General features: G+C 44.7%; 1 protein-coding gene and 1 long non-coding RNA gene across 2 annotated transcripts in view; one reads left to right on the plus strand and one right to left on the minus strand.

Annotated features, from left to right (window-relative positions):
• Positions 1 to 4609: 4609 nt before the first annotated feature.
• On the plus strand, positions 4610 to 9948 carry LOC141161188 (uncharacterized). The gene is made up of 3 exons (XR_012250623.1): positions 4610 to 4824; positions 9355 to 9448; positions 9722 to 9948. It is a non-coding gene; the product is annotated as an uncharacterized lncRNA (long non-coding RNA).
• Positions 9949 to 11348: 1400 nt separating this feature from the next.
• Positions 11349 to 17486, minus strand: part of PRKCB (protein kinase C beta) — a 116335-nt gene continuing 110197 nt past the window's right edge. The window contains exon 17 of the mRNA XM_073648328.1: positions 11349 to 16222. Coding sequence (XP_073504429.1) covers positions 16070 to 16222 — 153 coding nt within the window. The 3' untranslated portion in view covers positions 11349 to 16069. The remainder of the gene's footprint in view (positions 16223 to 17486) is intronic.

The following is a 17486-nucleotide window of genomic DNA, read 5'->3' on the forward strand; positions in this document are numbered from 1 at the left end:
CTGTATGGAGGACTATGTGAGGTCCTTTATTCTGTATGGAGGACTATGTGGTGCCATTCTTCTGTATGAAGGACTATGTGGAGCCCATTATTCTATATGAAGGACTATGTGGGGCCATTCTTCTGTATGGAGGACAATGTGGGGTCCATTATACTGTATGGACTACTATGGGGGGCCCATCATTCTGTATGGGGAACTATGGGGGGCCCATTATACTGTATGGAGGACTATGAGGGGCCATTATTCTGTATGGAGGACTATGTGGGGGGCCATAATTCTGTATGGAGGACTATGTGGGGGCCATTATACTGTATGCAGGACTATGTGGGGCCCATTATTCTGTGTGGAGGACTATATGGGGCCAATTATTCTGTGTGGAGGACTATTTGGGGCCCATTATACTGTATGGAGGACTATGTGGGGCCATTATAATGTATGGAGGACTATGTGGGGGCAATTATTCTGTATGGAGGACTATGTGGGGGCCCATTATACTGTATGGAGGACTATGTGGGGCCATTATACTGTATGGAGGACTATGTGGGCCCATTATACTGTATGGAGGACTATGTGGGGCCCATTATACTGTGTGGAGGACTATATGGGGCCCATTATTCTGTGTGGGGGACTATGTGGGGCCCATTATACTGTATGGAGGACTATGTGGGGCCCATTATACTGTATGAAGGACTATGTGGGGCCATTATTCTGTATGGAGAACTATGTGGGGGCCCATTATTCGGTATGGAGAACTATGTGGGGGCCATTATACTATATGGAGGACTATGTGGGGCCCATTATTCTGTATGGAGGACTATGTGGGGCTCATTATTCTGTATGGAGGACTATGTGGAGCCCATTATTCTATATGAAGGACTATGTGGGGCCATTCTTCTGTATGAAGGACAATGTGGGGCCCATTATACTGTATGGAGGACTATGGGGGGGGCATTATACTGTATGGAGGACTATGAGGGGCCATTATTCTGTATGGAGGACTCTGTGGGGCCCATTACTCTGTATTGAGGACTCTATGGGGCCCATTATTCTGTATGGAGGACTATGTGAGGGCCCATTATTCTGTATGTAGGACTTCATGGGGCCCATTATTCTGTATGGAGGACTTTATGGGGCCCATTATTCTGTATGGAGGACTATGTGGGGCCCATTATTCTGTACGGAGGACTATGTGGGGACCCATTATTCTGTATGGAGGACTATGTGGGGCCATTATGCTGTATGGAGGACTAAGTGGGGCCCATTATACTGTATGGAGGACTATGTGGGGCCATTATACTGTATGGAGGACTATGTGGGGCCCATTATACTGTATGGAGTACTATGTGGGGCCCATTATACTGTGTGGAGGACTATGTGGGGCCCATTATTCTGTGTGGGGCCCAATATACTGTATGGAGGACTATGTGGGGCCCAATATACTGTATGGAGGACTATGTGGGGCCCATTATACTGTGTGGAGGACTATGTGGGGCCCATTATTCTGTGTGGGGGACTACGTGGGGCTCATTATACTGCATGGAGGACTATGTGGGGCCATTATTCTGTATGGAGGACTATGTGAGGCTCATTATTCTGTATGGAGAACTATGTGAGGTCCATTATTCTGTATGGAGGACTATGTGAGGCCCATTATACTGTATGGAGGACTATGTGGGGCCATTATACTGTATGGAGGGCTATGTGGGGCCCATTATTTTGTATGGAGGACTATGTGGGGCCCATTATTCTGTATGGAGGAGTATGGGGCGCATTATACTGTATGGAGTACTATGTGGGGCCAATTATTCTGTATGGAAGACTATGTAGGACCCATTATTCTGTATGGAGGAATATGTGGAGATCATTATACTGTATGGAGGACTATGTGGGACCCATTATACTGTATGAAGGACTATGTGGGGCCCATTATACTGTATGGAAGACTATGTGGGGCCCAGTATACTGTATGGAGGACTATGTGGGGCCCATTATTCTGTATGGAGGACTATGTGGGACCCATTATTCAGTATGGAGGACTATGTGGGGCCATTATGCTGTATGGAGGACTATGTGCGGCCATTATGCTGTATGGAGGACTATGTGGGGCGATTATGCTGTATGGAGGACTATGTGGGGCCCATTATACTGTATGGAGGACTATGTGGGGCCATTATACTGTATGGAGGACTATGTGGGGCCCATAATACTGTATGGAGGACTATGTGGGGCCCATTATACTGTGTGGAGGACTATGTGGGGCCCATTATTCTGTGTGGGGCCCATTTTACTGTATGGAGGACTATGTGGGGCCATTATAATGTATGGAGGACTATGTGGGGGCAATTATTGTGTAGGGAGGTTTATGTGGGGCCCATTATACTGTATGGAGGACTATGTGGGGCCATTATACTGTATGGAGGACTATGTGGGCCCATTATGCTGTATGGAGGACTATGTGGCGCCATTCTTCTGTATGGAGGACTATGTGGAGCCCATTATTCTGTATGAAGGACTATGTGGGGCCATTCTTCTGTATGGAGGACAATGTGGGGCCCATTATACTGTATGGAGGATTATGGGGGCCCATTATTCTGTATGGGGAACTATGGGGGGCCCATTATACTGTATGGAGGACTATGTGGGGCCATTATTCTGTATGGAGGACTATGTGGGGCCCATTACTCTGTATTGAGGACTCTGTGGGGCCCATTATTCTGTATGGAGGTCTATGTGGGGGCCCATTATTCTGTATGTATGACTTCATGGGTCCCATTATTCTGTATGGAGGACTTTATGGGGCCCATTATTCTGTATGGAGGACTATGTGGGGCCCATTATTCTGTATGGAGGACTATGTGGGACTCATTATTCTGTATGGAGGACTATGTGGGGCCATTATGCTGTATGGAGGACTATGTGGGGCAATTATGCTGTATGGAGGACTATGTGGGGCCCATTATACTGTATGGAGGACTATGTGGGGCCATTATACTGTATGGAGAACTATGTGGGGCCCATTATACTGTATGGGGGACTATGTGGGGCCCATTATACTGTGTGGAGGACTATGTGGGGCCCATTATTCTGTGTGGGGCCCATTATACTGTATGGAGGACTATGTGGGGCCCATTATACTGTGTGGAGGACTATGTGGGGCCCATTATTCTGTGTGGGGGACTACGTGGGGCCCATTATACTGTATGGAGGACTATGTGGGGCCAATTATATTGTATGGAGGACTATGTGGGGCCCATTATACTGTATGGAGGACTATGTGGGGCCATTATTCTGTATGAAGGACTATGTGGGGGCCCATTATACTGTATGAAGGACTATGTGGGGCTATTATTCTGTATGGAGGACTATGTGGGGCTCATTATTCTGTATGGAGGACTATGTGAGGTCCATTATTCTGTATGGAGGACTATGTGAGGCCCATTATACTGTATGGAGGACTATGTGGGGCCAATATTCTGTATGGAGGACTATGTGAGGCCCATTATACTGTATGGAGGACTATGTGGGGCCATTATACTGTATGGAGGGCTATGTGGGGCCCATTATTTTGTATGGAGGACTATGTGGGGCCCATTATTCTGTATGGAGGACTATGTGGGGCCCATTATTCTGTATGGAGGAGTATGGGGCGCATTATACTGTATGGAGTACTATGTGGGGCCAATTATTCTGTATGGAGGACTATGTAGGACCCATTATTCTGTATGGAGGAATATGTGGGGATCATTATACTGTATGGAGGACTATGTGGGGCCCGTTATTCATTATGGAAGACTATGTGGGGATCATTATACTGTATGAAGGACTATGTGGGGCCCATTATTCTGTATGGAGGACTATGTGGGGCCCATTTTTCCGTATGGAGGAGTATGTGGGGCGCATTATACTGTATGGAGGACTATGTGGGGCCAATTATTCCGTATGGAGGACTATGTGGGGCCCATTATTCTGTATGGAGGACTATGTGGGTCCATTATTCTGTATGGAGGACTATGTGGGGCTGTTATACTGTATGGAGCACTATGTGGAGCCATTATACTGTATGGAGGACTACGTGGGGATCATTATACTGTATGAAGGACTATGTGGGGCCCATTATTCTGTATGGAGGAGTATGTGGGGCCCATTATTCCGTATGGAGGAGTATGTGGGGCGCATTATACTGTATGGAGGACTATGTGGGGCCAATTATTCTGTATGGAGGACTATGTAGGGCCCATTATTCTGTACGGAGGACTATGTGGGGCCATTATACTGTATGGAGGACTATGTGGGCCCATTATACTGTATGGAGGACTATGTGGGGCCCCTTATATCGTATGGAGGACTATGTGGGGCAGGGCTGGCGTCAGCACCCGGTGCACCCGGGCAAGTGTCGGGGCCCTGAACCATCAGGGGGGCCCACTCGCCGTCAGGCCCGGGGCGCTCCCCCAGCATCTGTGCTGGACCGCTGGCGCTGCTTAATTGCCGGCACTTCATCAGACATGGCCGTGCGCAGTGCGGCTGCGTCTGGTAGTAATGACACGCAGGGGCGACACTGCACCTTTAATTGTGCTTCTATGTTGCCCCTGCCGCGTCATTAGTTGCAGACACAGCCGCACAGCGTGCGGCCATGTCTGCTGAAGTGCCGGCAATCAAGCAGCGCCGTCGGTCTTGCACAGATGCTGGGGGAGCAGCCCAGGCCCCGATGGCGAGTGGGCCCCCCTGATGGTCCAGGGCTATGTTTGTGATGGCCATCAAACACACGGCGGTGGCCCTGCACAGCCACAAGCCTGAGGAGCTGGATGGGATACAGGCCGGGGGCAGGTAAGTGAGGCTTGTTGCCAGCTTCCCCATCCCCATATTAAAAATATTTCTAATGTGTGTGTGCGCATGTCTGATGTGAATATCTGTGTATGTCAGTGTGTATGACTGTGTATATATATTTATGTCTGTTTTATGTGTTTGTAAGAATTTCAAATTTCAAAGATGTTCAAATATGTACTTATGTCTGTATGTGCATGTCTGCGTATTGTATGTGTGTGTGCGTGCATGTTTGCATATGTGAAGGATGAGGTGGCAGCCTGGGCCCTATGTTGTATACCTATATTTCTCCACCGTATCTGTGCATCATCAATCGTGGTATGTGTTAAAGGGGCCCACTGAGACTCTGGAGCCGACCCTGATGTGGGGCCATTATACTGTATGGAGGACTATGTGGTCCCATTATACTGCATGGAGGACTATGTGGGGCCATTATTCTGTATGGAGGACTATGTGGGGCCCATTATTCTGTATGGAGGACTATATGGGGCCCATTATTCTGTATGGAGGACTATGTGGGGCCCATTATTCTATATGGAGGACTATGTGGGGCCATTATTCTGTATGGAGGACTATGGGGGCCCCATTATTCTGTATGGGGAACTATGGGGGGCCCATTATACTGTATGGAGGAATATGTGGGGCCCATTATACTGTATGGAGGACTATGTGGGGCCCATTATACTATATGGAGGACTATGTGGGGCCCATTATTCTGTATGGAGGACTATGTGGGGCCCATTATACTGTATGGAGGACTATGTGAGGTCCATTATTCTGTATGGAGGACTATGTGGGGCTCATTATTCTATATGGAGGACTATGTGGGGCCATTATTCTGTATGGAGGACTATGGGGGCCCCATTATTCTGTATGGGGAACTATGGGGGGTCCATTATACTGTATGGAGGGCTAGTGCGGGCCATTGTTCTGTATGGAGGACTATGTGGGGCCATTATACTGTATGGAGGACTATGTGGGGCCCATTATACTGTATGGAGGACTATGTGGGGGCCATTATACTGTATGAAGCACTATGTGGGGCCCATTATACTATATGGAGGACTATGTGGGGCCCATTATTCTGTATGGAGGACTATGTGGGGCCCATTATTCTATATGGAGGACTATGTGGGGCCATTATTCTGTATGGAGGACTATGGGGGCCCCATTATTCTGTATGGGGAACAATGGGGGGCCCATTATACTGTATGGAGGACTATGTGGGGCCCATTATACTGTATGGAGGACTATGTGGGGGCCATTATACTGTATGAAGCACTGTGTGGGGTCCATTATACTATATGGAGGACTATGTGGGGCCCATTATTCTGTATGGAGGACTATGTGGGGCCCATTATACTGTATGGAGGACTATGTGGGGGGCCATTTTACTGTATGAAGCACTATGTGAGGCCCATTATACTGTATGGAGGACTGTGTGGGGCCCATTATTCTGTATGGAGGACTATGTGGGGCCATTATACTGTATGGAGGACTATGTGGGGCCATTATTTTGTATAGAGGACTATGTGGGGCCCATTATTCTATATAGAGGACTATGTGAGGCCCATTATACTGTATCGAGGACTATGTGGGGCCAATATTCTGTATAGAGGACTATGTGGGGCCCATTATACTGTATGGAGGACTATGTGGGGCCATTATTCTGTATGGAGGACTATGTGGGGCCCATTATTCTATATGGAGGACTATGTGGGGCCATTATTCTGTATGGAGGACTATGGGGGCCCCATTATTCTGTATGGGGAACTATGGGGGGTCCATTATACTGTATGGAGGACTATGTGGGGCCCATTATTCTGTATGGAGGACTATGTGGGGCCCATTATTCTGTATGGAGGACTATGTGGGGCCCAATATTCTGTATGGAGGACTTTATGGGGCCCATTATTCTGTATGGAGGACTTTATGGGGCCCATTATTCTGTATGGAGGACTATGTGGGGCCCATTATTCTGTATGGAGGACTATGTGGGGCCCATTATTCTGTATGGAGGACTTTATGGGGCCCATTATTCTGTATAGAGGACTATGTGGGGCCCATTCTGTATGGAGGACTATGTGGGGCCCATTATACCGAATGGAGGACTATGTGGGGCCATTATTCTGTATGGAGGACTATGTGGGGCCCATTATTCTGTATGGAGGACTATGTGAGGCTCATTATACTGTATGGAGGACTATGTGAGGCTCATTATACTGTATGGAGGACTATGTGGGGCCCATTATTCTGTATGGAGGACTATGTGAGGCTCATTATTCTGTATGGAGGACTATGTGAGGCTCATTATACTGTACACTGGTTGACCCACAACTTAGCCCAAGTTTTTAATTTTGGCCTTCTATGTGTTTGAGCTTGAAATCCCTGACATAGACAATACATCAATATCAATAGGCACATTGTAATCCTTCATTTCCCCTGCAGGGGCACCTCAGGGATACAGAATACATGGTACCAGATTCCCGCAAAGATTACAGCCGATAACTGTGATCAGTTGATTGTTAGGGGATCCCTACTAATGAAAAGGGCCTGTCTAATGGGTGAACATTAATGAAGACCCCCAGGGTTGCAGGTATTGGGTAGTGTAGAGGGTGCACTTATACCAGGGCTTTTTGGTGCTTGAGCCGATGGCCTAAATCCCAATCAGAATACTTCTTTTTCCACTTGGAAAACTTGAGCATCAGCCAGAGAAGAACTTGGCGCTCTGTCTCTTGGCATCCACCACCGTCCCAGAATAATGGGATGGATCTTGGTACAAAGGAATCTTTTAATATCTTGACATTTTTATCTCATTCTTCCTTTACCGCCATCGCAATTACACCGGAGCAACAAGTGGCGGAGAACGAGGCCGGGAGCGGCTAATGAGTGCACAGGCTTCTCGTGCCACCTTTTAATTGATTCGATGCCAATGCTTTGAGGGCAAAGTTAAATAAAGAATAATGAGTAGAACGGGATTATTGTGCAGATGAAACGTCTAGAAGATCGCCTGCAGGGGGATCCGGCTGAAGGTCAGACGATGGCGGAGCTAGGTCGTGGCTCGCAAAACTAATGAGCTTCTCTTCTTCACATCAGCTTTGATACGCCGAGGAGCTGACAGCCATGTTTCGTCTTGTCCTCTCCTCATAATCCATTCCTTCATCATATGCTCATGAAATCTTATCCTGGCCTTCCTTGTTCTTCTAGTGGGCGGCCATGGCCATGGCCATGGTCATGCAATGCAACCATCACGATCATTAATTGCAATTTAGTGGCGCCACATTGTGCACTTATGTGACACAACTACAAATTGCTTTGTAGGAAAAGCCTAATTTTTGGGACAAGATTGGTACCTGCCGTGAGGTGGAGCACGGTGCAGGTTCATATAGTGCACAGCATTGGGGCCTCATAGCTGTGTAGTAATACTATAGTAGACCGCAACATAGTGAACACTAAGCTGCTCCACTACACAATAAAATTATATTTATCTGCAGCCACCACTAGGGGGAGCTCATTGCATATAGATTTATACTGTGGTTTCAGGGTGATCAGCTCAGCACCCCGGGAGCTTTATTCTCAAAGGGGTTGTGCTATTTTTATTTTTCTGTTTTGGACTATCGATTGCTGGCTGCAGAATGAGTCAACTGAGAATCAGTCAGTGAACTCATTCTGATGGTCTGACAGGAGAGTGTATACACATTATCACTTTCTTTTTCGGAGTTCCTCTGTGCAGATTTATGGCCACAAAGTGTCTGTAAAAGCAAAAAAAACTGTTCAAAATGTTTTTTTTTTTTTTGAAGCTCAGTTACAAAAAATGAGTTTTAGCCCCAAATTTAAAAGAGAATATAATATAATTTTTTTATTATATTATATTTATATATATTCCCCTCAAACGAGTACAATCACTTAGAGAATGAAGCCCCTGGAATGATGAGCTGATCGCCGCCTAGTGGTGACATTTTCATAATGAAAAAGATTAAGAAAAGCAGAAATAAAACTACAACGAAAAATCTTTATTAATTATTGAATAATAATTAGCTTATTAAGAATAAAGTTACATCATAGGAAGCTGAGATACGGAGTAAAAACAGGGTGTCCCATCCCCCACACTCTAAAATAATCCATCTCTTATTACCATGTGTGTCCAGTGATTGCCAGAGGAAATATTCAAGGAAGTTTATTCCAATCTTCATATCAATCAAGATTTCCACAATTGTCAAGCTTGCACATTTATTAGGTCAATTGAAAATAGGAATCAATATTGAGTCTTACCATCAACCCGGCTACGACTTGCACCCATTTTTTTTTTCCTCAAAAGTTTTCTATTTTTTTTATAGCAATTTTCTAATGTATTTTGCTACTCAATTATTTTCCACGTTTTAAAAGAATTAGGTTATAATCAAAAAATTACCTATTGATTACATAATTTTTTCTCATTAAATGCATTTTTTTTTTAATGGCGCAATCTGCTTTAAAAATATAAAATCTTGCAATTTTCACACCGGTCAATGAGAATTTCTTTTTTTGTTTCAGGAAATAACACATGTACATTAGCCACATCCCATATTGTGTATTGAAGTGTCTAATGAGCGTGTGCCAAGGTCATTTCTGAAGAGAGGGGGAGCAGGTGAGCTGTGCCTTTTTTTTTTAATGGATGTAACACAAAAACTTAATGTATGATAACTTCTATTTAAAGGGGTTGTCCCGCTATTAAAAATATTCTAAAACCCACTTAGAAGGTTATAAAAAAAAAAAAATAATAATCCTACTAACCTTGGAGATCTAAGAGATTATTTTTAACACCAAATAAAGCAAAAAAAAAGACAGATTATTTTCATTTTAAAAGACTGATCTTTTATTTTTTTTTTTTATAATTTTTTATTTCATGTCATACATGCAGTAACCGGATCTTGTACACGAGGCCCAAGAATAAATAGATCAGCAGACATATGGAAGACAATGCCCGTATCTGCCACCCGTGAACATAGAAGGCCACAGAATCCAAGCCCTAAATTCAGGTATTAGTTCAAAGTACACAAAAGTTTGGAAGAAGTTGGAAGTTGACATGTGGTACAGTCCACGGACACATCATTCTCATCCGCCCTTAAAGCAGCGGTCTCCAGTCGGCGAGAGATCAGCGCTTTAAAGGGACACGTGAAATCCTAAAAATGGAGGCATCTATTTAACCCCTAAATCGTTCATTCAGACCAATCCGCATCAGAAATCTTCTAGTTGGTTCCAAGTTAAAGGTTGGTGTCCCTTTAAATATTCGTCAAAAATCCAATAGTCTTCACTGGTGGTTGAAAAAAAAAGACTCCCAGCATGGACATTTCCTATAAAAATACAACTCCCATCATGCATGCATCTGTCTTGACATGCTGGGAGTTTATGTTCTCTATCAGCAGGTAGCAAATCACTTTCCACTTTAATTTACTATACCAGGGGGGACAAGTTCTAGAAATACTCAAGACTGACCCCTAGGAACAAAAAAGTGAGTTGGCACAATGATATTTTATCTAAAATAAAAACTTTTTTTTTTTCTGATTTTCGACTCCGCTCACGCCGGACGTGGCTCACAATGACCGGGGTGTGCCGGACGTGACGTGTGCATAGGAACATCATCTTTGACCCAGAATAAGCAAAAATAGAGGAATTTCTTGCATAACTGATATTTTCTTGCTAGAGAAGATGCTCCAACTAACACAAAAGTCTAAAAAAATTGCCATACTGATACATATTTTAGCTGTCTGTATGATCCTTTATGACTTCGTCCCCACGACAACACTTCCTGCCCAAGGGTTCTCTGGAAGCTAAATCTTACTATTGGGACAAAATAACCAATAAGATCACTGCTTTTTATTCTTTATATTTTTATACCTGTGCTACAAAAATAAAATTAAAAAGCCGTTTTTTTATTTTAGGCCAAGCAATGCCAACACTGAGCAATGGGACAGGAAGTACTGTCATAGGAACACAAATGTTATTCTAACAGTAGACCTTCAGCTGCATAAAATAAAAAATATATATTGCCAGGGCCAACCCTAGGTTGGTAATTGCCCTGTGTAGTGCCTTCTATTGACACCTAACCTTATATTGTACCAAATGGTGCCCATGTAACACTGACAAATCAATAAACTAGGGAGGCTGCAGGTACAGCGCCATCGGGCCTAGTGCAGACACGGGTAGCCTGAAGCTTGTGAGCCTTAAAGGGGTATTCCCATCTCCAAGATCCTCTCCCAATATGAAGTAGGTGTAATAATAATAATATAAGCAAAAACCTTCAATTAGAAATGTAGTATAGTTTTTCTGATTCGCTATGTCTCTTTCCTCATGTGCAGGGTATTGCAGGACCTTAGGTATCCATGGTTACGACCTCTGATATAGTGACAGTTAGCTAGTTGCTAGTGGTCATAACCATGGATACCTAAGGTCCTGCAATACCCTGCACATGAGGAAAGACATAGCGAATCAGAAAAACTATACATTTCTAATTGGAGGTATTTGCTAATATTATTATTATTACACCTACTACATATTGGGATAGGATCTTAGAGATGGGAATATCCCTTTAATGAAAACTCAGAACCATGGGCCCCACTTACGATGGCAATTCTGGTGTCTTTGTCTATTGGCAAGGGGACTGGCTGTGACTGCTACCTCTGCACCTTCTATAGTTACAATCATGGACAGGGCATGTACCCTGTACTTAAAAACAGCCCTTGAGAACTATAGAGAGGAGCCTGCAGCTCTGTTAGTTTCCCTCTGATTCCTCATGGGCGGTACTAACAGGGAGGCGGAGTCAAAGGTAAGTGTCAGTGTTATTAAATGAGGGTGGAGGAATGGTGAGGGAGCTATGCCACTCTTACTACTACCAGGGATCAAAAAGCATCAGCCGCTCATGAATGAGAGTTAGGGGATGTGAGGTCATGACCCAAGATCAGCTAGGAAGCCTCTTCTAGGGACCACTCTCCCCTGGACAGGTGATGGACCCTGTACTTAGACGCAGCTCCTGGGAACTGCATAGAGGAGCCTGCAGCTCTCTTGGGTCCCTCTGTATCCTCGTGGGAAGTGCTAACAGGGAGGAGGTGACAGTGAGGAGCCTGCAGTTTTGTTCTCCTCTGCTTCCTCGTGGGCGGTACTAACAGGTAGGCGGAGTCAAAGGTGTCAGTGTTATTAAATAAGGGTGGAGGAATGGTGCGGGGCTGTGCCACTCTTACTACTACCATCAAAAAGCACCAGCCCTTTATGAACGAGAGTTAGGGGATGTAAGGTTACGACCCAACACCAGCTGGGTGGCCTTTTCTAGGGGGCCACTCTTCCCTGTACTTAAAAATAGCCCCAGGGAACTGTGTAGCGGAGCCTGCAGCTCTGTTGGTTCCCCTCTGCTTCCTCATGGGTGGTGCTAACAGGGAGGTAAGTGACTGACACAGTGTTATTAAAATAGGATGGAGGAATGGTGAGGGGCTGTGCCACTCCTCCCATTACCAGGGATCAAAAAGCACCTCATGAACGAGAGTTAGGAGATGTGAGGTCTTGAGCCAACACAAACTGGGCGGCCTTTTCTAAGGGGCCACTCTCCCCCTAGACAGGTGATGCACCCTGTACTTAAAAATAGCCCTTGGGAACTACAGAGAGGAGCCTGTAGCTCTGTTGGTTTCCCTATGCTTCCTCATGGGCGGTACTAACGGCGGCAGAGTCAAAGGTAAGTGACAGTATTATTAAAAAAAAGGGTGGAGGAATGGTGAGGGGGCTGTGCCACTCCTACTATTACCAGGGATCAAAAAGCACCAGCTCTTCATGAACGAGAGTTAGGAGATGTGAGGTCACGACCCAACACCAGCTGGGTGGCCTATTCTAGGGGGCCACTCTCCCCTAGACAGGTGATGGACCCTGTATTTAGAAACAGTCCCTGGGCACTGCGTAGAGGAGCCTGCAGCTCTATTGTTTCCTCTCTGCTTCCTCGTGGGCAGTACTAACTTTAGGCTCCACCTCCCTGTAAGTGACAGTGTTATTAAATAAGGGTGAAGTAATGGAGAGGGGGGGCTGTGCTACTACCAGGCATCAAAAAGGACCAGCCCCTCATGAGCCAGAGTTAGGGGATGTGCGGTCATGACCCAACACCAGCTGGGCGGCCATTCCTAGGGGGCCACTCTTCCCTGGCAAAAGTGTGTGACCGGCCAGTACTATCTTGTGCCGATCCCATGCTTACACGATCACAGCAGAAATCCTCCTTGCATTCACCATTGGTGACTCAGAACGAGAGGCAGATACCATTGGGATATGTGGGGCGGGGAGGTTCCCGTCTCCTACGAGGCCTGTGCAATTCAGACTTATCAGAGCAGCTAATGTGTTTAAGGGGACAATAAAACTTTTCAGACACTTCCATTAGGAGGGGGGAAAAAAAAAATCTGCCACTACCAGGTCTTACATAAGCGCTCAGGCAGGGGATAATCACCTCCCCCGCTCACTTCTCCCCTTTACAAATTCTTGATGATCAATTATAACTATATTAAATAAAAAAAAACTCTCGTATTCTCGCTAACGAGCAGCCGTTCTCAAAGCAGAAGTAGATGTAGCAGAGCTGAATGTGTAGCAGCTTTACCAAAACTGGTGCAAAAGTGGAGACGTAAAAATGACCCCCCCCCCCCCAAAAAAAAAAAAAACCCTGATAACAGAAAGTAATAGAATGCACCCAGGAAAATGAATAAGGGGTTAGTGTCCCTCTACATCATAACACTTTGCAGGACTGCGATAAAGGGTGTAGGGGTATGTACACACGGAATTTGCAGTAAAAATTTCTGCACCCATGCCTTCTCAATCTGAATGTTTGCCCTCATTAAAATAAAAAAAACACCTATACTCGCCTCAAATGTCGGCACTCGTGTTCCCGGGACTCACGTGAGGTTATGTCAAATGTCAATCAGCTCCGGCGTCACTGTCCCTGACGTATAAGTAATGAAGAGGAGGGGAGAGCTGCGGCTTTCCTCCCTCGATGTGACTTTAGCACAGCATGCTACGAGAGGGGAGGAGGCGCTGCCGGAGGAATTGTCTCTAAGCCCACAGTACGGCTCTCACATTGGGAAGAACCCACCCACGCAACATTTTAGCTGTAGTACCAGACACAGCCTATGGCCAGGAGAGGCGCTGTTTCTAGAGGAAGCCTTGTTCTCCTAATCTCATACCGCCCCCTTTTAATACCTCAATGATATCATGGATAGGCAAAATCAGTCTTAAGGTTTTGAGGCTGAAAGCTTCTTACGGCTTTAGGTCTGAGCCGCTATTCATCACCAATCAGCCCCTAAAGATGAGATGATTATATGGGCGTATAGATCAGACGAGTGCATTGCGAGAAAAAACAGGGATTGCACTCGGACCAATGTTATTCAATGCGACTACATATTCACAGTGTGATCGGGGCCAGACATTAGTAAACGACTGCCCATAGGGACGATCACAGATTATTGTAAATGCAACCAGCAAGGACTAACCTTTAGTCATCAATTGTAATAAACACTGGCTGCCTAATGATAAAGTGGCCTGAATGGGACTGAGCTGTAATACCACAAACAACCACTGGACAGGTGTGGCGCTGTTTGTGAAATAAAAAGCCATGTTTTTCTAATCCTGGTCTTCCCCTTTAATTTCTAGCCAACAAGTATGAAGGAAAGATGGGTGGTAATCAACGTGACTGCAGAGACCCCAATTGGACAAGTACACATCCCCTGTTTTCATATTGCCGCATAATTAGTTCAGTTTAAGAGTCTACAGATTTTGGGAAGGCAGCGGACATATTGGTTGTCACCCAATTTTACCAGAAATCGGTTTAAGCAAGAATTCGCAGCATTAATTTCACAAAAAAAGACTAAAAGGGATTGTCCCATACACAAATCTGCAGGCTGGGGGAGGTCCAGCTGCTGTGAACCCCTCTGATCAGGAGAAAGGCTGACCAAAGCCCCCTTGTGATTGGAGTGGCAGTGAGCATGTGCGACCTCTGCTGTAGACAGTTATTGGAGCAGTGGTCGCACATGCTCACAGACGCTCCACTTAAACAGTGGTATTTGGGACCCTGATACTCGTGATCTGTCGGTCCAGCAGTCAGACCCCCAGCGATCATACATTTGTATTTGTTGTTTGTGGAATAACCTATTTGAGAAGTGGGTGGTACAGTACTAGAAAAATATGGATCCCAAAACAGCGCCACATCTGTCTACAGGTTGTGTCTGGTATTGCAGCTAATTCCCATTCACTTTAAAAGGAGGAAGAACAGCAATAGCAGACACAACCCATAGACAGGGGTGGCGCTGTTTTTAGCAGAAATCAGTCATGTTTTTCTCATTTTGGACAAGCACTAAGTCTCAGAACCGCTGCAGTTACTTTAGGTTTTCAGAAACAGTACCTCTTTTTTTTAATGGTATAGCAGTTCTGCAAAAAATGAAATTTCTGGAATTTTTTTTGCACGTTAATGAATCTACATTAGAATGTCCCGCAGGTACTGTATACGGGTGAGCACCATTTCAGTGCCAGAAGTTGCAGACTGTGGAAACACCGTGGTTTTAGGCTCCTTCTTCTGCGACCTTGATTAACAAGACTAAGTATTAAAATCACATAGATCCGGGGTGAAAATAATAAACGGGACAATAGGGTAAAACAGAAATTAAAGTACTTCTCCATCTTTTATAATAGTCATATTTAGGTCTGCCGATTCATCAATATATATAACTATCAGAGCTGCATTTTCCTGATACACTTCTGAACCAGTGCTGCATTACTATTTTTCTGCCTGCAGCCACCACTAGACGGCACTTTCTGCTTTATTCAGTTCTGTGTGTGAGCAAGAGCTCCCCCTAGTGGTGACTGCAGGCAGCCAGAATTTTTTCAGGTCTGTTTCAAGCGCCGTAGCAGATAAATGGATCAAGATATATTTTAAAAAAAATGGTGTTCAGACACTAATTTCACAATGAGTCGTGCCAAACAAACTCAGCTCTGCTACATGCGACCTTGACATCTGCTTTGGATTTTCTTCAATGATCTGTATTATGTAAAGATCTACTGTATATGTTATTTTTTGGGGGGGAGGGGGAAGTCATAGCTGCCTGGTTTCAGGGACTGGTCCAGGGCTACCTTCATTGCATATAGATTTCTGTTAGCCCAAGTAAAATCTTGAGAGCCCTGGAACACAACCCCACTGGCATCAACGCACCAGATCATAGTTGGGTCTGAAGGTTCCCGTCAGATGTTTCTCCTTCCGCTACACATTGATAACAAATTCCGGGTTTGTGTACGAAAATCCGGCAAACTCATTCTGATCCAGGTTCATGATAAAGAGTTTGTCTGTGGGGGTGAGGTCTACGGGCTGACGGGTGAACTCCTTGTCAAAGTTAGAGGTGTCCCTCTTGTCCTTCTGCAGAAGTAAGAAGTGAACAAACTCTTTGTTATCGGGAGAGATGGCGACACAGGAAAGAGATGGATGGGATGGCGGAATGTGGCCATTGTGCAATAAAGAATAACATGAAGGTTTATTGCAACTTTGACTCAACTTTTCCAACTTTGCGGAAACTTTTTGATGTTCATGGAGATGATGGGAGTAATAACCAATTCAGTCGCACCAGCATCCATCGCCACATTCACATGCATCCACACGCTCGTAACGTCGTATAAAACAGCCAAACACAACACCAGTGTGAGTACCAAAAATATTCCATCAGCGACTTTTTAAATATTAGCCCCCCCCCAAAAAAGAACTCATTAATCAAAATTTCATAAAAGGCCCAATAATCCTGGATGATACAGAAAAATCAACAGGTTCTGAGGGATAGAAGAGAAACTAATCCAGGGCAAGAAAATTAACAAAAAATTGCGTTGGAGGGATGGAATTTTTTTTTTTTCTGAATCGTAATTGCTTATTCTAAAAATGTTATGCAACATTAAGGGGTTATTCCCATTTACATAGATTGATATTTTATTGCATAGTGCTTGTCAAAACAAGCACTTTTGCAATTTACTGCTTCTTAAAATTTGCAGCCGTTCTTGAGATATTAACACTTTTCTTTTGTTTAAAGATAGTTGCCTAGGAGACCGACCACCGCTGCGGTCTAGCTTGTAAGCTCTGCGCTGAAGACAGCCGAGATTAGGCAGTAACAGTGTGCTCCAGCGATCCTGACCAGCTTCAAAACAGTGTGTACAAGCTCAATAGAAAAAAAAAAGAGCATGTAAGCACTGTGCATATTCTGTCTAGCAGTGGGGGTCGGTTTCCTAAGCAACGGACTGTAAACAAAAGAAAAGTGTTAATATCTCAAGAACGGGTGAAAATTTTAATAAGCAGTAAATTGTAAAAGCTCTTGCATCTACCAGCTCTATCCGACAATATGCATGTATGAAGATGGGAATAAAACTTTAATGCAATTTTGAGAAAGATGATTCATCTGCACCACGCGGCAGAGTCTACAATATTAACAGAAGTCACGGATCAGGGCAGAGATCATTCCACTAATTGATCAATTAATCGATGTATGGTTTTAACATATGGTACAGGCAACTTAAAGGGGTCACAAACAAATGAAAAAAAAATTGGCAGCTGACCCAGCCTATAAAAGATCTGAGCACTTACGGTATCTAGACTTGACCCTAGGGGCAAAAAAAAAAAAAAAAAAAAAAAAAAAGGTTGT

The sequence above is a fragment of the Phyllobates terribilis genome, unplaced genomic scaffold (genome assembly GCF_046119375.1).
Source record: "Phyllobates terribilis strain yellow unplaced genomic scaffold, ASM4611937v1 Scaffold_9__5_contigs__length_417890890, whole genome shotgun sequence".
NCBI classification, from domain to species: Eukaryota; Metazoa; Chordata; class Amphibia; order Anura; family Dendrobatidae; genus Phyllobates; species Phyllobates terribilis.